The sequence below is a fragment of the Euleptes europaea genome, chromosome 2 (genome assembly GCF_029931775.1).
Source record: "Euleptes europaea isolate rEulEur1 chromosome 2, rEulEur1.hap1, whole genome shotgun sequence".
Taxonomy (NCBI): domain Eukaryota; kingdom Metazoa; phylum Chordata; class Lepidosauria; order Squamata; family Sphaerodactylidae; genus Euleptes; species Euleptes europaea.
The window spans coordinates 117788826-117810392 of record NC_079313.1 but is presented as its reverse complement, the minus strand read 5'-3'; the positions used below and the strand labels follow the sequence as shown (position 1 = coordinate 117810392).

Sequence of the window (21567 nt, the reverse complement as noted above, 5' to 3'; positions counted from 1 at the left end):
ACTCTTTGAGATAAAGACACAAGGAAGCTTTGGTACTGATGTCTGGAAATCTCCTTATGCTGCAAGGCGAAAGCTCCTTCGGCCAGCCCTCTGAACTTATAATGTCTCAGTCAGCAGACCTGCTGCAGCTGTTAATGGTTGAACCTCCATGAAAGAGAACTCTCACGGAAACAGAAGGCCGAGAAGCAACTGGGTGAAAAATCAGATGAACAAGAAGCTGTGAACGGAAGGGCAGGAGCAAATGTCCAGCTGGCGAACTCTCTCCCAGGTTCCTCTGCATCTGGGATTCCCCACAGCCTGCCAGTGCAGTTGCTGGTTCCTGGAACGAAAAACAAAATCAAGTCATGAAGCAACACATTACCTTCTTTCTCTCTATCTTCCAACAGCCACCTTCTCACCACTGGGTCAGTCCGGAATTAAAAACACTGGTCACGCACAGAGCCAGTTACTTTAGATGGTCCTACAAGCAGAGTTTAAGAGAGCTCAATGAATCCTGGTTATCAGTGGTTAGAGATCTGGACTAGGATCCAGGACAGCTGTGTTCAAATCCCCGCTCTGTCATGGAAGCTTACTGGGTGACCTTGGGCCAACCACTCACTCTCCGCACAACCTACCTCACCAGGGTGTTGTTGTGAAGGTAAAGTGGAGACAGGGAGAAAGATGTTGCAAACTGTTTTTGGCACCCATTGGGGATAAATGAACTGAAACCAACCAACAAAACAAACCTTTAAGGTGTGGTTAATCCTCGGACACATGAGGGTCTTCTAGAAAATCTCTTGGCAGTGAGTTGGATCCAGTGGTAGATTTCCATTAACAGAAATGGGGTGGGGCTGCTGAATCTCTCCTTCCACTGCAGATTCACCACTCATGGTGCTCCTGGGGGAGCCCCCTTGTCTCCTAGGAGCAGTATTTCAGGAAGCCCTTTGGGCTGCGAGAAGGGCCAGAAAGTCCCATTCTGCTGATGGAAATCCCTTCCACTGAATCCAACCCAGTCATTGTTACATAGTCATGAATCACCTAGTATCATTTTTAAATGCTCTTAAAAATCACTGCATTATTTTAAAGGCCACCTATTTATTTGGCTTTAAAAAAGTGCCCTCTGAAGAAAAGCTTAACTGCAGAGAGAGAACCAACAGCAGGTAAGTTACATGGAACTCTCAGAATCTACTTTTTCACCCGACTGGGTACCACAAAGATACACAAGGAAGAAAAAGAGGAAGAGGATGAAGAAAAAGAGGAGGAAGAGGAAGAAAGGGAAGAACATTGTGCCATCAAGTCGCAACCAACTCATGGTGATCCCATCCACAGGGCCTTCCAGGTAAGAGATAAGCAGAGGTGGTTTGCCACTGCCTTTCTCCACATAGCAACCACAGCCTTACTTAGTGGTCTCCCATCCAAGTACTGATGGTGGCTGACCTTCCTTTGCTTCCAAGCCCTGACTTATCCAACATGAAGAATTCTGGAAAGCAACTGCTGGACAAAAAATAAGTTTTGTTGAATGTCTATGCATTACAAGGTATAATCTACATGTGGCTTTCCGGCACAGAAGTGTGCTTTCCACCTAAGAAAATGTTAACATCTTACAAAGAGTGTTCATCATTTTACAACTTGTAAGGGCCACTGGGACAACATCAGTCTTTTATGCATGGCTGTTTCCCTCGCCATCACCCCTCCAACTTTGGGTGTTTGTGTTGATTATGCATGCTGTTTCTGACCATCTGAGGTCGCCTCGTTCTCCCCCTACCTTTCCCTGCGTTTTGTCCACATTTTCAAATTCGAGATAAAGCAGGTCTTTGAAAACATGGGAAAATGCAGGGGGAGAGAGAGGTAACCTCTGACATTCAGAAACGGCATGCATAATCAACACAAACACAACGGCATGCATAATCAACACAAAGTCATCAGAGGGGTGGCGGTGAGTGAAACAGCCATGCATAAAAGGCCATACCGGCTGAAACATACAGTGTGTCAGGTCTTGGCCTGATTCCATTTTCCAGAGTGTTTTCCCAGAGTGTTATGCTGTTTCAGCACCTGGTAGTTGTTGTGTCTTTGCCTATGCCTTTGCCCGTGAGAACTTTATCAGAGTTGCCTGGCAACGTCAGGTGAGTATCCTGGACTTATGCTTTTAAACCCTACAGCTCCCCTTGAGGGACATTGCCAACTTTCCAAGCCTTTGAGTTGTCATGCCTCTGGTCCGTATCTGCTAGTCTTTCTAATAAAGAGTTTTACTTCAGACTTCGAGCTGTCCGAGTGAATCCTTGGGAAAGAACCAGAGATGGGCTTGTGATCCTGACATTAAGTTGGCAATCCTTACAGTTTTCGCGTTGCCCAGTGGAAAGGTTACCCTGCCCTTCCACCATGAGCGACGATAAGACTGAGCCTCGGAAGTCGGACGACGAAAAGTCGGGGAAGGACAAGACTGAGAATGTGGTGCCGGAACACAAAGAACCGGTGGAGAAGGGAACGGTCCCACGGAGGCTGCCCGAGGAGCCGCTACCCAACCAGCCGGACGTTCACTCCTGGATCCTCCTCGGATCTCCCGCACCGTGGAGACCCTCACAGGTGACCACCCGACAACGGTATGGAGTGGGGTCCGTGCTGCTGGAAGGGGACTGGGGGTCCCTTCAGTTTATGGACTCTCATTTCGATCCCTGGGCTGGGGGGGTCAAGAGATCACGAGGAGCCCTCATACTGGGGCACTGGAGTACGGGAACTGCCGCACTGGCGAGCGGAGGAAGGGGACTACGCACGGCTCCTGCAGCAAAATCAGGGCCTGGAGGAGCAACTGTGGGGGATTCGGGAGGTAGTCAAGACGTTGTGGGAAGAATTGGAGGAACGGCGGCGAGCACGCCCCCTGGATGACGTCCTGAGACCTCCTGATGGCAGCGGCGTTCCAGTACAGCCGGCACTGGACAACCTGGACAACCGCCCCCCCCCGAACTCCCTCAAGAACCACTACCGCCTTCTCCACCTCCACCACCGTTTCAACCGCCTGTACCGCAGCTGCCGGCTTTCCGGCAGGACCTGAGGGCCACATTTGATGGTTCCGGTGAGAAACTGCCCTACTTTTTAATCCAAGTGGACGGATTTATGAGGGAGCAAGGGGGTACGTTTCCGTCCGAGGAAAGCCGGGTCCGGTACATGGGTTCACTGCTGGAAGGCGAGGAAACTAGCTGGATGGTACAATTGTATGACCTCAGGGCCCGGGAGTTACTCACTTTAAATGACTTTATGCACGCGCTTCGGCGGAGGTTCGAGGACCCACACCAGAGTGAAAGAGCAAAGACGACCCTTCTGTAACTCCAGCAAGGGTCCAGATCGGTCACGCAGTTTGCAAGTGAATTCCAGCTACTCACCAGCAAAGTGGTGGACTGGAGCGAGGCAACATGCGTGCAATACTTCCGCGAAGGCCTCAATCCGGAGATTTTACGATGGGTGTTTATGCAAGGGGACCCTCCCGATCTGGAGGGTTGGATCCAGCTGGCGGTGGAAGTCGAGAATCACCAGCAGCTATTGACTCTGTCCAGACAGAGTAGGGGTCGAGAGCCGGCTGCACGGCAGGAATGGGCACCCCACAGAGACTTCCGCGGAGCGGGGATGTCAGCTCTGCTGCCTTCGGAGAGGGCACAAAGGCTGCAGACGGGTGCGTGTCTGCCTGCGGCAGGTTGGGTCACTTCACGGCCGACTGTCCCTCTCGTGTGCAACACCCGCCTGCGACCCCACGACCCGCAAGGAAGGAAGCTGCCCGGCGCGGTGCCAGGGACCGAGGGAAGAGTGCGCGACCTGGGTCAAGGAAAAGCACCTCCGCACACAACCTCAAAGCAGCAGGCTCATCGGAACCAGGGATTACAAACGAGCCGGGCTCAGACCAGAGTGACTCTTCCATGTCTGATGGTGAGGAGCGGGTTTGGCGGTCGCCAAAAAATGACCCAGGTCTGCTGTAAAGGGAGCTCCACAGCAGACCTCAATGGAAGAACCATCAGGAGCTCCAGAGATGGTAAGCGGAGCAGCAGACACTCTGCTACTCAATGTGACGTTACAAAATCCCAAGGGGGGACCCCAGATTTCAGTAGTGGCTCTGGTAGACTCTGGCTGTGCCCGTACTTTGATTGATGAAGCCACTTTCATGCATTTGGGGGTGCCGTCTGTGGAATTGTCGCAGCCGGTCCATTTTTCTCAAATGGATGGAAGCGAACTGAAGGGAGGACCGGTGCACCGCCGCACCCGCCGCATGGCTTTAGGGGTCGACTCTCACTGAGAACAAATACACCTTACTGTAGTCCCAGACATTCAGTACCCTGTCGTGCTCGGGGTGAACTGGCTTCAGGGCCACAATCCCACTACAGACTGGACTATAAGAAGGGTGGTTTTTGCACAGCCGCAGTGTGACCGCCACCAAAGGAAAACACTCTGGGAAACGGAAACAGGCCAAGACCTGACACAGTGGCAATATGCCATCTCATGTTCAGATTACTTTCCACTACAACCCTTAAAAAAACCCTGCTAATTTGAGTTGCCCTACCTGGCATTAAGATCCAGGCTCACAGCTCTTGAACTGGAGTGGAAAAATAGGCTTAGGAACTAGGAAGAGGGAACTAGAGGAACACTAGCCACAGACACCCCTTTGCACTAATAGGCCTGAGTAGATCAGGTGGTCCTCCCTGACCCCTACAAAAGATTCCTGATTAGGCAGGTTTGCTCAGTAGTCCTGGTCCTGTTATAAGAAAACCTGATTTGCCTTGAACTGCCTGCAATCAGGCCTGATCTCCTTCCTTTCTGAGTCAGGCAAAAAATGTATCACATCCATCCTGCCCCTTCATCGTACCCTTACTGAAGAATTTATGTTCTTCAAGGCTCACAGTTTCTTCACCCATCCTCATCCTAGAGACTTTCCCAGCTGCTCTCTCTCTCTTTTCAAAAAAATCAAGATTGACACATCCTTATGCTGTTATGTCCCAGAGTTGACTGGGTCAGTGCCTCAATGCCTATTTCTGGAAGGAAAAAGAAGAAGATGGAACGGAATATCGCAAAGAAGCCCAGTTGTATGAGAAGTGACCTTGGGAGACATTCCAAGCATGGCTCAGCTGATTCAACACCACTCTTTGAACTGTACACACGGAAGACTAAAATTAGAGCCATCCATTAAGCCAGCTTCATAACTGTTCTCAGGAGACTTGGTAAGAGCTGTCATTTGGAGGAGCCTAACTTGTTTTAGACACACACCAAATAAGCTGAATGTCAACCCCACAAGGAGAACCCAGCAGACAAACCAAAACAGCCAAAGAACAAACCCTCATATTTTGTTATACTGAAGTGTGAGACAAATTCTAAAAGGCAATGGGAGAAACCTCTTTGCTTGCTTACGAAGAAGAAGAGTAGCCGGGGAGAAGCCAGCACTGGGAGACTCTAGCTGAAAAGAAAGGCCTAAAAGCGGTAAGGAACAAATTAACAAAAACAATGTGATTCTGAAAGCGGGGTTTACTCCAAATCACCAGCAGGTTTGGAAAAACTCCATCTTGATTAAAGCAGGTCAGACATTTTACAGAAGGCTCACTGGCCATGTTAAGAGGCTAGGGTGTTGCTCTTCAGTTATCAAAGTTCAATACAAGTTAAGGCTCAGTAGGATTTCCCTTTTCCCTCTGCTCCATTTTCATTTGGACTTTGGGACCAAGACAACAGAAGCACCTTCCTGCTGTGCATACCTGCTTTTCAAGGAGAAAGGACATAGGTTTAATAAGAAAATGCGACAGAATACCTCCTTGGGCAAGAAACTGGACTACATACTATTTAGATCTTTTCCCAACTCCTGAAAATGCATGCTACTGGCACAGCACATGCCTTTCCTCCCACATGAACTTCCTCTTGCCTTGACAATATGAACTCTCTAGCCCAGCTTTGCATTCTGTCCTTTTCTCAAGTGAGGTCAAAGGCAGACATAGCAGGGCCTTTTTGGTTGTGGCATACATCCTTTGGAATGTTCTTCCAAGGAACTTCAAGGTGGTCTCCCCTGTGTATGTGAGCAAAGACAGATAAAGAATTCAGCTTTCTCTTTAGTTCTGACTTTGGTTAAATCGGATTACTAGATTTGCTACTGTTTTGAATGTTTTTGCTTTAAATTCCATTTAGATCAGTGGTTCCCAATGTGGGGCACATGCCCCACAGGGGGGCAATTTGATTTTTAAGGGAGCAATTCGAGAATGAGTTATTAACAGTGAATTTTTTGCATTTCTTATGGTTCTAGGGGCCTCATATACAGTATATAAATATATATTGTGACATACACATTTTTAAAATTAAAATCAGAATGTACACGGTGGTCAGCTGGTGACAATGTCACAGGGGGGGGCATCAGGATTTTAGAGATGCTTAGGCGGGGCATGGCCAAAAAATGGTTGGGAACCACTGCTTTAGATTATTATTCCTATAAAGTAATTAATGGAGCTAAGTGGCAAAGGTAACTCAAAGGTTTAATCAATGCACACACACCCGTGTTAGAGGAAAAATATCCAGTCCAGACAGCCACTTTGAAGACTTTCAATTTGACACCTGTGTATTTTACCAAAACTGTGCTAAGCAAAACAAAATGGCTATATCTTTTAGGAACACTGTGGTACCCGTGAACTCAGGAAATTAACACTTGTACACAGACACAAGCAATTTCATCCTACTTTAAATGATTCATTCACAAACATATACCTGACTGTTGTCAATTTTCAGTGTATTTATGCTACTACTTCAAACTGGTTTCGACAGTCAGTCCGTCTCACCAAGAGACCATAAGAATGAAAGAACATAAGAAAAGCCATGCAGGATCAGACCACGGCCCATCAAGTCCAGCAGTCTGTTCACACAGTGGCCAACCAGGCATCTCTGGGAAACCCACAAACGAGACGACTGCAGCAGCATTATCCTGCCTGTGTTCCACAGCACCTAATATAATAGGCATGCTCCTCTGATCTTGGAGAGAATAGGTATGCATCATGACTAGTGTCCATTTTGACTAGTAGCCATGGATAGCTCTATCCCCCATGAGCATGTCCACTCCCCTCTTAAAGACTTCCAAGTTGGCAGGCATCACCACATCCTGGGCCAGGGAATTCCACAATTTAACTATGCGTTGTGCGAAGACCATGAGAAGTGTAGTTCTGTCACAGGTTCTGCAGTTTACTAACAGAGAGTTGTCAACAACCTAAAACTCCAAAGACTCCTTGGGGCTATAGAACTGACAGTTTAACACACCATGCCGCTAATGGAGGAAACTCCCGCATCATGGGAAGGTTCCTTCAGCCAGGGGAAAGCTCCACCATTAGTGGAACATGTCCTTGGGCTCCAACCCTCTCTCTGTTGGAAACATGTAACTCTCAGCAGTTTTCAGTCTTGCCTCACCTCCTGTTTTTATTTGGCTCCAAGGCTTTCCGAAAAGAAAACACACTATGTCAAGTTTTAAACTTCCATTTACATTTTCACAGCATTTTATGGCTTCTCTTGACAGTTATAGTTGTGGTTATTGCTCTCTATAAAATAAAACCAACCTCCAGCAACTTTGCAGCCTCTGTACCCAACAAAAAATGGATACCGAACAGCCTTATTAAAAAGCCAAAGATAAAACCCTGTCTAAAAGGGTATTGCTGGCCAAATCAATAGTAGTTTTGCAATATGGAATGTAGTTACAGCCCCCAATAGTTCTGGTTTATGTTTAGTGCTGGTTTATGTTTAGTGCTTAAAACAAACTAGTTCATGTATTTAAGGAGTCCTGAAACAAGGTGCCCTAGAAGTAGTGACACAATAATAGTCAGGGCAGAACTGGCTTCTAAGTTGTTATGGCTAAGAATCGATCTAGCTCACTGGTTCCCAACCAGGGGTCCGTGGACCCCCAGGGGTCCGCGAGAACTAAATTAAGGTCCACGAAACAAAGTTATAAACCCATAATAAATTAATATTTTCAATTAAAAGTTATATTATAAAATATATATATTCAAATATTATTCTAAGTTTAATGTTTAACTAACAGTTATGATTAAAGTTTATTTTCAAATTCTCAGAATTTTTATTTTGAACCTTGAGGTCCCTGCACCGAACAAAAAAGTCCTAGTGGTCCCTGGTCAAAAAAAGGTTGGGAACCACTGATCTAGCTGAACTGAACACTTCTCATGTACAGGGATGGCCCACACATGCTTATTTTCAATGGCTACTACATGAAGTGACAACTTGCATTTGGCGAATCAACCACCACAATCCTGATACTTGGACAGAGAACATAACTCAGTGACAGAGCAGAAGGTCTCAGGTTCAATTCCTAGCACCCTCAAGTAGAATCTGAGCTTGGAGATACTGGAAAGACCTTTCTCTGCCTCGGACCCTGGAGAAACACTTCCAGTTAAAGTACAAATATCTGAGCTACATGGGCCAACAGTCTCTGTATGAGACAGCTTTGTGCATATCTAAAAATGGGAATAGGCATGGTTTGGGGGAAAGGTTGGGGCTCAGTGTCAGAATATGTTGTATGGAGGAAGCCCCAGGCTCCGCCCTTGGCACCTCCAGATAGGAGATTAAGTACATAAGAACATAAGGAAGGCCCTGCTGGATCAAACCAAGGCCAAGTCCAGCAGTCTGTTCACACAGTGGCCAACCAGGTGCCTCTAGAAAGCCCCCAAACAAGACGACTGCAGCAGCACCATCCTGCCTGTGTTCCACCGCACCCAAAATAATAGGCATGCTCCTCTGATCCTGGAGAGAATAGGTATGCACCATGACTAGTATCCATGTCTGACGGTGAGGAGCGGGAGAAAAACTTCTCCCTGTCCACTCTCTCCAAGTAGCAAGTGTCGAGAAAAATATTTCTCAACCTGAGACTTTTCAGAGTACACAGGACTGAGCTAGAAGGACCAATGGTGTGAGTCAGCTTAAGGCAACACAGTATATTCCTAGGACACCATACAGAACCCACAATGCTTTTCAGTGGAGTTGGTTCACACATCCAAGCTCTGGTCACCAAGTGTGATCAAGAGATCTGAATGCACTTATGAACCAGCCCTGGAATCTATTCCTTGGGCTCGCATGAAGCATAAGAACAAGAGCGACTTCCACATTATCAGTGAACTTGGTACAGTGATTGCTATTTTAAAAAATACCTATGTTTTAAGAAGAAACAGGACTGTCCTATTTTTACTTTCAAGGGAAGCACAAAAACTGCATTATAAAGAGATGAGTAAAGTACATGAACATCCCAGACTGAGGAGGTGGAGGAGTATCAGCATATAGATGTCACATTTTGGCCATCTATCACAATGACCCATCAACTATCAATCTCAGCAGAGATTTTCTTAATCTGACACCCAGTACTTTCCCCCTGTACCTGAAAAAGCTGAATCTATCGTAGGAGGACACACAGCTTGAGATCTCCCAATATTTTATTATTAGCCCCAACATCCAAGGCAGCCATTTTGTAGTTGACTACATCTGCCATGGCAGCCATTTTGTGGAGCTGCTCCCTCACCATTCTCAAAATCTCAGAAATGCACAGCATGATTGGGGACCTCTGGCCTAGGTGGGGGCAGATCACTACCCAAATAGTAACATCTCTGGGATCCAAGAGGGCTGGGGAAGGAAATCTTCTCTCACGGTAAGCCAATTACAGAGCAGCATCTAAAGGGGTGGGACTTGATTTGAGCTTGGGAGACTGCTTTTCTGTATTCATGCCTCCATTGGCACACAGTTTCATCCCTGATCATTCAAGCCAATGCATACAGTTTCCCCCAACCTGGGTTACTTTAATGTGCAATGAACCCAGGTCCAAGCAGGGAGATCCAGCCCATGCATAAAAGACCATAGTTTTCCTCCTCCACAGGTCTGGCAAACACTGTCCAAGCCACAAGAATGACTAGAGAAAAGATTACAGTTGTGCCTGAGTCAGCCTAACTGAGGAAGACTCTTTACCCCTCACCCTCCACCATGAGGCAGCCCTGCCATTTCCCACTCAGACTCATGAAGGACACTTATGGCATTCCTTCCCATAACCTGTGGGGACCAGTCTGGTAGCACCTGGAACCAGTATAAGATACACAAATCCCTTTTTTCATTTACTAGAGAGATTGTCCCAGTTTCACAGTTCAGCCCCTGTATTCTACAGGCTAGGTGGAACTTCAGGGACAAATAAAAATTTTCTGGCACAAGTTTAACACCGAACAAGAAATAATCCTGAAACCTTACTTTTTGGCTCCGCTGCCATCTCCGGAGCAGTGAGAACTCCGGGAATCCAAAGCCGGATGCTGGCACTCCACACAGACAGTGTGTCCTTCACTGAGATATTTCATCCAGTGAGTGTACGAACTGTTCCCATGCAGACAACCTTTTGTGATGGCCAGGAGCTGAAATTCAACACAATACCTGCCACAAAGAGAGAGGGAGAACCGATCGTTCACTCAGACTGCAGAACCAAGGGACAAGCCTGTTTCTAGACCGTACCGCTTCAGCCTGCAGACAGACTGAATAGCTGGATGCTATTTGCACATAGAAAACTAGGTATTACAGAGAAGCAGTCTAGCCTAGATTTCTCCCCCAACATACTAGTTTTGTATTTAAGTACAAAAATTCTGATTTCATTGTGGGCTCAGAACAGGGGTCCCCAAACCTTTTTGAGCCTGTGGGCATCCTTGGGATTCTGACACAGGATGGTGGACATAACTACAAAATGGCTGCTGTGGTAGTGGAGCCAACTGCAAAATGGCAGAGACAGTAACTCTTGAACATAGAGCCAGCTTATGCACAGAGCCAGCATGGTATAGTGGTTAAGAGCAATGGACTCTATTCTGGAGAACTGGTTTTGATTCCCCACTTCTCCACGTGAGCGGCGGAGGCTAATCTGGTGAACTGGGTTGGTCTCCCCACTCCTACACATGAAGCCAACTGGGTGACCTTGGGCTTGTCACAGTTCTGTCCAAACTCTCCCAGCCCCACCTACATCACAAGGTGTCTGTTGTGGGGAGTGGAAGAGAAGGTGATTGTAAGCTGGTTTGAGACTCCTTAAAAGATAGAGAAAACTGGGATATAAAAACCAACTCTCCTTCTTCTATATTCAGTCACATAGTAAAGATCCTTTTATTGTGATGGCAGCAGCTGTCAAAGCAGCTTTTTAAAATCTACCCAGCCAAACAGATCTCCAATGGCCAATCAGAAGCCCTACTACGCAAAAGCCCCACCACCTTCTAAAACATTTGGCGGGCCCCAGGAAAGGTGTCCGTGGTCAACACGCTGGGGACCCCTCGTTTAGAATTAGAGAAATCCACATGAGGCTGACCTCTACGGATCAAGACTAGCATCGTTCTTTATGGGCCAGGCAGCACAGTGCGTGACCCAAAGGCCTGTAGTGAACAGCACTGGAACACTTACCCAGCTCTTTCATTTTCAGTAGATGCCGCACGCTTCTTCCTTGCTTTCCCATAGCCTCCAGTGGTTATCAGTGCTGGGACTGCTCACATCAAAAGGAGGGAGAACAACAGAGGTGATAAGTGACAACATTGCCCCAAGCCTGCAAAACAACAAAGATTGGGGTGCTTGTGGTCTCTAAAGCCATGTTACTTTCCCTCTGGCAAGAGCCTAGAAGTAGCGCTCTCCCCCATTTTCACATCTCCAGAGATTATTTCTCATTCCTCTGGACAGCAATATGTCTTCTCCATCCCACCCCGCATCTCAGATTGGCTAGCAAAAACATGCCTGCTTATCATTCCCATAACAAGGATGGGGAAGGAAGCTATTTTAATAATAATTCTCAGCGGGTCTGGCAGAGAACACGTCACCATTCAAAAATATACCATTTGAACTCTGCTCTAGCCCACAGATTATATGTTGGTTTCAACAACAGAGGGTTTTAAAATACACACACAAATAAGGGAAGGAAAATCGTATATATATTTTAGTCTAGACTAACAAATCATTGCAATACATTCTTTGCCTTAGAGAAGAACCTGGGGTGAGGAAAAATGGTACACAGGCCTTGTTCATGTGCAGCTTAGTCTGAATATCAAAAACAACAGTATGTCATTTTTGTGCTACTTTGTTTTACTCAAGCACAACTAAGGGGTACAAGCAGGTGAGGAGGTTTGATTTGAGCTCCCCAGCGCCTTTTCTAGAAAGATTATTGCTATGCAAGGGCCCCAGTTCGGATATAGGCAGCACAGGGAATGGAGGTTGAACATTTTCACCTCCACATAGATTCACAAAAAGAAACCACTATAGATGCACACTGTGTACAGTCGAGTGTGTGTAAAGTGCTCTCAAGTCACAGCTGACTTATGGCAACCCAGTAGGGTTTTCAAGGCAAGAGATGAACACAGATGGTTTGCGACTGCCTGCCTCCCCCTGGGCTGAGACAGTTCTGAGAGAACTGTGACTGGCCCAAGGTCACCCAACAGGCTTCATATGGAGTGGTGAATCAAACCTGGTTCTCCAGATTAGAGTCCACTGCTCTTAACCACTACACCATGCTAGGTACCAATGTATTCACTTACAAAAAGATGGCAAACATGTGTACTACATCATCATAGTTGTTCTGAAATCTTTTACAAGATCTTTTAAAATGTGCTGCTTTTGCTCAATATAATCAGGGCAGTCTTAGCCATGGGTTATCCAGGGCCGCTGCTCTGGTCCCCAGGCTGAGCAGGACTTGGCTGCCCATGGCCCCGCCCACCAATGGAGGGGAGAAAAACAGGGGCAGCAGGCTCCCGCTGCCATGTGCATCCACCTTCTCAACAGTCGGCTCAAAGGCCTTGAGCCTGGCGGGGGTGGAGCAGAGGAGGTTACGTGATTTTTGGACCTTACCCTGGACTTTTGTCCAGAGCCCACTAAGACAAGCCCTGAACGTAACCTTAATATGTCCAGGAGCCAAGAAACGTTTTTTCCCTGCTCGGTGCAGCCTCTGAAATGGTAACTGGTCCCACCACACTCACTGAAGGACTGCTTGCATTCCTGCCCCTGCTGGTTCCAGTACTCCAAACAGCCAGCCTTCTCCTCCAGAGGGGGGCACGCTTCCCCACCGTTTTTCGGTTCCTGGATGACACGCCTCCTTCGAACCCGATAGGTCGCCTTGCAAGGCTCTGCACAGCCGCTCCATTCGCTCCACTCGGAGACCACACAGGAGACAACTGGGGGGGAGAGAACAAGGAAGATGTACTACATACTGCACGTTGCCGCAACTCCCAGCTATGTACAAGCTGCTTAGCAATAAGCAGCACCCACACAGTTTGGGAGACCTCAGAGTCAGTGAGTGTGTGGGTCCCCCTTCATGCTTTCCTTCTTCCCACAAGGGTGCGTGTGGGGGTACTGCATCTGGCTCCGCCTCCTTTTGCAGCCATTTTGACTTTGGCTCCACTTCCGGTAACACACAGTTTGGAGTGGTGTTCACCACCACCCCTCAAAATCCTAAAGATGCCCATAGGCTCAAAAACGTGGAGCCCTGGGTTAGGGGACAGAAATTTAGGTCATGATCACCAAGGTTCAATGCCCCTCCATGTAACTAACTGAAGATGATAAAGGGGTTGCAAAACTCATCATTTCAAGCATAGTTGCTCAACTAATATCATTTATGCATGATTCAAATCCTGAGATAAATAAATAGAAATTCGACGTGCACTTTCATGGAAGCTGATTAATGCACGTTCAATGCACTTTAGTGATTGTTTGAAAAGGATTTTGCCGTTTCACACAATAAAATCCAGTTGGAAAATGCACTGAAAGCATGCTATATTTTTATCTCACTCTTCCTCCAAGGAGCACTGGGCACCATACATGAGTCTCTGCAGGCCCAATCACTACACAGCACTGCCTTGTAGCATAGTTTTCAGATCTGGGCACAGCATGCCAAATGGCTTCAGCACTTCAAATCACTCTCTGCAGGGACCCACTGGACAGGACAGCCAGATGCCAACTTTGAAAACGTACACTTAAAAACAATCCCATTAAATAAGACGAGGTTAATTTCTAGAATAAACTTCAGGTTTATAGATACAAATGGGTCAGTTCCTCTTAAGAGGGCTATGTTTTCATACCTGCCAACTCTAATACTCCTGAGGAAGACATAACGCTTGACTTACTGGGTGTAGAATGTATGATCAAGTACATCTAGTCTCAATTGGAACCAAGATCTGTTGAATTATCAGTCACACCCTTTATTTTCTATAGGTCATAGCCTTCACTTACCAAGAAATAAGCAGAGGAGGAAGGTCTTCAATTTCAATCACAAACCAAAGTTTGAAGGCTCCTGGTACTGTTATGGTTGCTTAGCTATCTCCACAATGGCCATGGGAGAGTACATTAATTTCTTAAAGGTACAGGCACTGCTTCTATTATTTGAGGGGGTTTTAAGCTGCCAATGACTTTTTTTTTTTTAGATTTCAAATTTTTTTGCAACCCTGGGGCTTTTTGGGGGGTTCATAGAAAGATCATAGTTCAGTCTCTAGCTTTAAGTATCTACAGATTTGGCCATGTTGAGAATTGATAACGTTCGCTTGCCTGCAGTACTGATTTTGTGTCATTTTTTTCAAACTTGCATTTGGGAGGAGGATTTAATGATAATGTTGCATACTTTGTAGGTGGTAGAAGATAAACTAATGTCCCACTTGGAAAGAGTTCATAGTCTTTCATTCAAACACTGCAACTCCAGCAAAGTGCCACACGAGGGCACTACTTTAGAACATAGTTTTGATAGTAAATCAACAACAACGAATAGGGCTTAAAATTAATAAGAGGCTAAGGTTTCAGACGAGCTAATGAAAGCTTATGTTTGGGAGAGAGGGGAAGCTGGGTTTTCCCCAAACAGGATGCCTAAAAATCTCTCACCCGTCTTCTTTTCCTACTAATTAATTATGTATTAATTACAGAGCACCTGTCTCCTCCTGGAGGATTTTATGGACATGTGGCAATGAAGCCAATTAAAGCTGCATAAGTAATTTTGGAGAAGTAATTTTTTTTCCTGCCCCAGCTGAATTCTGTATCAGGCAAATAACTCAAAAAAATAGAAGATCTCCGTTTTTTAAAGCAAGTTTCTAGGCCTTGTAGCTCAAAGTAGGTAGATAATGCCTAGGTGGCATTTCAGAACCAAGAGCCAGTTCATTCTCAACATTCATGTCACACTACATAATGCTACTAGGGTAGTTGAGCAATAGCCAAGAGCAAGTAGGACATCCCTGAAGAGAAGCCACTTTCTCAGCAACAGAGGAAGAGCAATACTGACCAACCTTACAGGGGTGTTGGAAGAATTTCTGAAATAAAGTGCGAGAGGTGTTTTTGAAAGTTCGACCAGTTTAAATAAACATCAAGTTTTATCCTGTTAAAGGAGCCCCGTGGCGCAGAGTGGTAAACTGCAGTACTGCAGTCAAAAGCTCTGCTCACGACCTGAGTTCAATCCCAACGGAAGTCGGTTTCAGGTAGCCAGCTCAAGGTTAACTCGGCCTTCCATTCTTCCGAGGTCGGTGAAATGAGTACCCAGCTTGCTGGGGGTAAAGGGAAGATGACTGGGGAAGGCACTGGCAAACCACCCCGTAAAACAAAGTCTGCCTAGGAAACGTCAGGATGTGACGTCACCCCATGGGTCAGGAATGACCCGGTGCTTGCACCTTTACCTTTTTTATATACTGTTAATCGTGAATGGTTTGCACCTGACAAAGGCTCCCAGAGCAAGCTTTCTAGTTTGCTTCTGCTCATCCCACAGAATGGGGAATAAACAGGATAAGAGAAGTTAGCCTGTACAAAACGCATCCAGTTTATTGAACCCCAGCAGCAGCATCCACTGCCTCTAGGTTTGACAGTGCAATTCTAACCAGAGTTAACTCTAGTTTAAGGCCACTGATTTCAATGGGTTTAGATTAGAGTATCTGTGGTGAGGATTGGACTATTATTTACTTTTCAGAAAGCAACACCCACACAGGAAACAGGCAACACTCGAGTTAGAGACTGAGCCTTCTATGAGCCTCTCCACTTTCCTTAGAGAGCATTTTCTTACACGCTTATTAAGGGATTAGCTCTCGTTGCATTCTGTAGTATGCTTCCAAGTCAACATATTTAGGGTTACCTAGAGTGGAAGCCACACTATGCATACTTTCTTGGAAGCAAATCCAATAAGTATCAAATGAGTAAGACAGCACTCTATCATCAACCAAAAGCTGGATTCAGAAAAGGAAGAGGCACTAGAGTTCATATTGCAAATTTATGTTGGTTACTGGAGCATACAAGAGAATTTCAGAAGGAAATCAGCTTGTGTTTCATAGAGTACAGCAAAGCTTTTGACTGTGTGGATCACGAAAAGCTATGGCTGTTTTTAAAGGAAATGGGTGTGCCACAACATCAGATCGTTCTGATGTGCAACCTGCACTCTGGACAAGAGGCCACAGTTAGGACAGAATAAGGCAGCAGGAATAGAGGAAGACCCAACAAGAGATGGATTGACTCACTAAAGGAAGCCACAGCCCTCAATTTGCAAGACCTGAGCAAGGCAGTTAAAGATAGGACGTTTTGGAGGACACTGATTCATAGGGTCGCCATGAGTCGGAAGTGACTTGACGGCACTTCACACACAACCAAGAAATCAGAAGGAGGATGAAACTAAGAAGGGCAGCCACGAAGGAGATAGAAAAGATTCTTAAGTGTAAGGATATGTCACCAGTGACCAAGATCAAGTGAATCCATGCCCTAGTATTCCCTATTATATATGAATAGGTGTGGAAATTGGACAATGAAGAAAGCTGACAGGAAAAAACTTGATTCATTTTAAATGTGGTGTTGGATGAGAGTTTAACGGACAGTGTGGACCGCCAAAAACCACAAATCAGTGGGTTCTAGATCAAATCAAGCCTGAACTCTCCCTAGAAACTAAAATGACTAAACTTAGGCTGTCGTACTTTGACATATTATGAGAAGACAAGAGTCACTGGAAAAGACTATCATGCTAGGAAAATTTGAAGGCAGCAGGAAAAGAGGAAGACCCAACAAGAGATGGATTGACTCTAAAAAGTAGAGACTCACTCTTCTCTACTTACGGATAGATGGAACCACATTCAAGCTGTATCTGAAAAAGTGAGCTGTGGCTCACAAAAGATCACACCCTGCCAGAAATGCTGTTAGTCTTTAAGGCGCTACTGGACTCCTACTCTTTTCTGCTAGCGACAGACTAACACGGCTACCCATCGTGACTCTGGAAAGGAAGCCACGGGCCTCAGTCTACAAGACCTGAGCAAGGCTGTTAACAGACAGGGCGTTTTGGAGGCCCCTGACCCATAGGATCGCCAGAGGTGGGAAGCGACTGGACAACTGAACCCACACAAGACAGCACATGCCACTCATCGCCCTGCAGGAGTCCGACCTAGGGTTGCCAGGTCCCTCTTTGCCACCGGCGGGAGGTTTTTGGGGCGGAGCCTGAGGAGGGCGGGATTTGGGGAGGGGAGGGACTTCCGTGGCATAGAGTCCAATGGCCCAAGCGGCCCTTTTCTCCAGGTGAACTGCTCTCTATCGGCTGGGGATCAGTTGTAACAGCAGGAGATCTCCAGCCACCACCTGGAGGTTGTATAGAAAAATAATACCAAGCTCAAGAATTTTCTATGAAAGCTATATTCTAAACAGTGAGTAAGTGCAAAGTGCGCTAGACAACAATAAAGTGACAAATGAAACTTAAAGCTATATACAACAAATAAATTACAAGTCAAAGAGACACTCAGTAGCTATACAATGTTCTATGCAGCAACTATGCTTGCAAGGTAGGTGAAAGATGCATGATTATCATGAATAATGTCCGTAATTTTCGTTTTTTCTTTCACTTCAGGTTGAAGCAGTGTGTAGGGAAAAAAACGAAAATTACGGACATTATTCGTGATAATTGTAGTGTTTCGTAGAACGTAGCGTTTTGTATAGCTATTGCGTGTCTCTTTGACCTGCTGTAATTTATTTGTTGTATATAGCTTTAAGTTTCATTTGTCACTTTATTCTTGTCTAGCCCTTTGCACTTACTCACTGTGCAGAAGATAGCTTTCACGGGAACTTCTTAAGCTGCACAGAAAAATAATACCACGCTCATCTACTGAAGACCAGTGCATTTTTGGTTCAACCGCCTGGAGGCTGGCAACCCTCAGCCGACCCACCCGCCGCCCGCACCTGCCGAGGAGACCCACCTGGGCAGACTCGCCGGTAGTCGTGGCAGCAGTCCAGGGCGTGGCGGCAGGCCTGGTCGCAGTAGCAGGGCCCCTGGGAGCCGTCCGGCCGCCAGCCGGCGCCGACGCACGCCAGGCTCCGGCCAGGGCAGCACCGGCCCAGCTGGCCGCAGCCGCCCTCCGCCCCGGCCAGCAGCCACAAGCCCACCGCCAGCGCCCAGCAGCGGCGCGCGGCCATCTGGATGGAGCCGCGCAGCGCCTGCAAGCGGCCCGGGGCGCGCGCGGCACCTGCTCGGCGCCCAGGCGGAAAGCGCCTCCTCTGCAGACGCGCAGCGGCCACAATGACCCGCGGGGGGGGGGGCGGGAGGCGGAGGAAAGAGCCAGGGACCCAGCCGGCGCTTCGGGCCCCGCCCACGTCGGAACGCCCGCCCTGCACGTGGACGCCTCGGAAAGCCGCGCGGCAATAATAAAAAGTCAAAAAAAGTTTTATATATATTTTTGTTTTTTTCAACTTGATAATTTTGTAACTATGAATGTACTAATAAGAGCATATAATTGATACTCTTTTGTGTGTGTGTGTGTGTGTGTGTGTGTGTGTGTGTGTGTGTGTGTGTATATATATATATATATAATCCCTATACACACACACACACACACACACACAAAAGAGTATCAATTATATGCTCTTATTAGTACATTCATAGTTACAAAATTATCAAGTTGAAAAAAACAAAAATATATATATAAAACTTTTTTTGACTTTTTATTGTGTGTGTGTGTGTGTATATAGGGATTATATATAGGGATATATATATATATATATAGGGATATACACACACACACACACACAAAAGAGTATCAATTATATGCTCTTATTAGTACATTCATAGTTACAAAATTATCAAGTTGAAAAAAACAAAAATACCCTTTTGACCCTCCACCCCCCGACCCTCCCTCCACCGTCCGATCCCCCGGCGCGCTCCGCTCCCTGCCCACGCTGACCTTCGCCTTCTCGGTGGCGCTCCGGACGCGCGGCGGCGGCATTTAAAGGGGCAGCGCGCGCGCGCGCGCTTTAGAGAGAGCGCGCGGACAAAGCGTCAAATGCGACCCCAGACTTTTCCTACTGAATAAAACACCAGACACTATTATGGCCATTTATTCAGGGAAGGTTTTGCATTGGGTTTGTCACTCTGTAGATCAGTGGTTCCCAACCTTTTTTTGACCGGGGACCACTAGGACTTTTTTGTTCGGTGCAGGGGCCCCAAGGTTCAAAATAAAAATTCCGAGAATTTGAAAATAAACTTTAATCATAACTGTTAGTTAAACATTAAACTTAGAATAATATTTGAATATATTTTTTATAATAGAGAACTTTTAATTGAAAATATTAATTTATTGTGGGTTTATAACTTTGTTTCGCGGACCTTAATTTAGTTCTCGCGGACCCCTGGGGTCCACGGACCCCCGGTTAGGAACCAGTGCTGTAGATGCACATTTTCCCCGTCTGAAGTCTCAAAACTCTGCATGGCAGCTTATTGTTGTGTTTTGAGAATATGGATGGGGGGAAAGTGCATCTAAAGAGTGGCAAATCCAATGCAAAACCTTCCATGAATAAATGGCCTATGAACGAGGATCAACAGCTCATAACAACATATCTTGTAACGGCAGCGAGAGTGGTATTGGCATCCCTTTGGAGAACAGATAAGATCCCAAACATGCAAACATGGATAGACACGTCTCTCGAATACGTAACGAGGGCACAATTAACGGAACATATGAAAGACAACACGCAAGATAAAAATCAAGAGATAGGGAAATCGTTTCATGAATATATAAAAATCACCAGATAAAATGACCTCAATAACTCAAGTCATTAGCTAGATAAGAACAGTTACATGTTAGATGGCAATAATATGGAACAATATACTACACCTAATAGAGGGGTAGATATCCTTAAATGTGAACAAATGATATCTAATCATTATTACTTTCCCATTCCCTTTTTCTTTTCCTGTATACCCAATTAATAATGGAAAAATAAAAAAAAAATAGAGAGAGCACGCGGCTTGGCTTTGATCCGAGAGAGGGGCGGCCCTGTTTGGGAAAGTGCGCCCCCCCCCCCGGACCTCATCCCATCGAAGTAAGTGGGCCACTAAAACCCCAGCAATACCATACTTTAATTTCTGGCCCGTCCGCTGACCTGGTTGGGAGGACAGGTGGATGGATGGCTTGCCATAAAGCATTAGAGCGGTTCCTCAGTGGAACAGGCTTCCTTGGGAGGTGGTAAGTGCTCCTTCCCTGGAGGTTTTTAAGCAGAGGTTAGATCGCCATCTGTCAGCAATGCTGATTCTGTGACCTTAGGCAAATCATGAGAGGGAGGGCACCTTGGCCATCTTCTGGGCATGAAGTATGGGTCACTGGGGGTGTGGGGTGGGGAGGTAGTTCAGAATTTCCTGCATTGTGCAGGGGGTTGGACTAGATAACCCTGGTGGTCCCTTCCATTTCTATGATTAATAGCTACTTACAGAACAAGCACTATCCGCCCCCATACTCCATAATACTTTTCTCACGATCACCTCCTAGCCTGGAGGTTGTTTCATCAACATCGTTTTAGATTGCTGTGTTTTATGGGTTTTTATGCCCCCTCATCTTCTCTGTCTGGTAGATACTGGCTGACAAGTCCTGCCGAGGATATCATTTACTGTGCCCTAACACAACATCCTTCATATACACAAGAAGTTATGGGAAGCCTTGGCGTTAGATACATCTGTGCATGTGGCAGAAGCTGGGTGAGCATCAGTCCCTTCCCATTTCGCCAAACATGCGTTTGATCCTGGCTGAATCCTGGCTGAAACAGGGAATAAAGGAGGCTGTGGCTTCCTTTATTGAGCCAACCCATCTCTTGTTGGGTCTTCCTCTTTTCCTGCTGCCCTCAACTTTTCCTAGCATGACTGTCTTTTCTAGTGACTTGTTTTCTCGTAATGTGACCAAAATACGACAGCCTCAGTTTAGTCATTTTAGCTTCTAGGGTCGGTTCAGGCTTGATTTGATCTATAACCCACTGATTTGTTTGTTTGTTTTTGGCAGTCCACGGTATCCATAACACTCTCCTCCAACACCACATTTCAAAGGAATCTACTTTCTTCCTATCAGCTTTCTTCAATGTACAGCTTTCACACCCATACATAGTAATAGGTAGAACTATGGCATGAATTAACTTGATCTTGGTTGCCAGCAACACATCCTTACATTTAAGAATCTTTTCTAGGTGCTACTGGACTCTGATCTGACTGTTCTACTGCAGACCAACACAGCTACCCTCTGAATATAAATGGTTTGCCGGAACCGGAAGATCCTGTCAGCATCCTTGATAATACACAACCAAATGGGAAACTTTGTGGTGCAGGAACATTGACTGGGCTGGATCCAGTGGATG

The 21567-nt window shown here is 46.2% G+C and overlaps 1 protein-coding gene across 1 annotated transcript; it reads right to left on the bottom strand.

The window, feature by feature from the left end:
• Positions 1-89: 89 nt before the first annotated feature.
• On the bottom strand, positions 90-18369 carry LOC130473634 (somatomedin-B and thrombospondin type-1 domain-containing protein-like). Its single transcript, XM_056845198.1, has 5 exons — positions 18153-18369; positions 12945-13139; positions 11389-11467; positions 10210-10386; positions 90-319 (listed from the first exon to the last, which is right to left on the bottom strand). Exons 1-5 carry the CDS (start codon positions 18367-18369, stop codon positions 202-204), a joined length of 786 nt encoding a protein of 261 aa, XP_056701176.1. The 3' UTR covers positions 90-201.
• Between the last annotated feature and the right edge of the window lie 3198 nt (positions 18370-21567).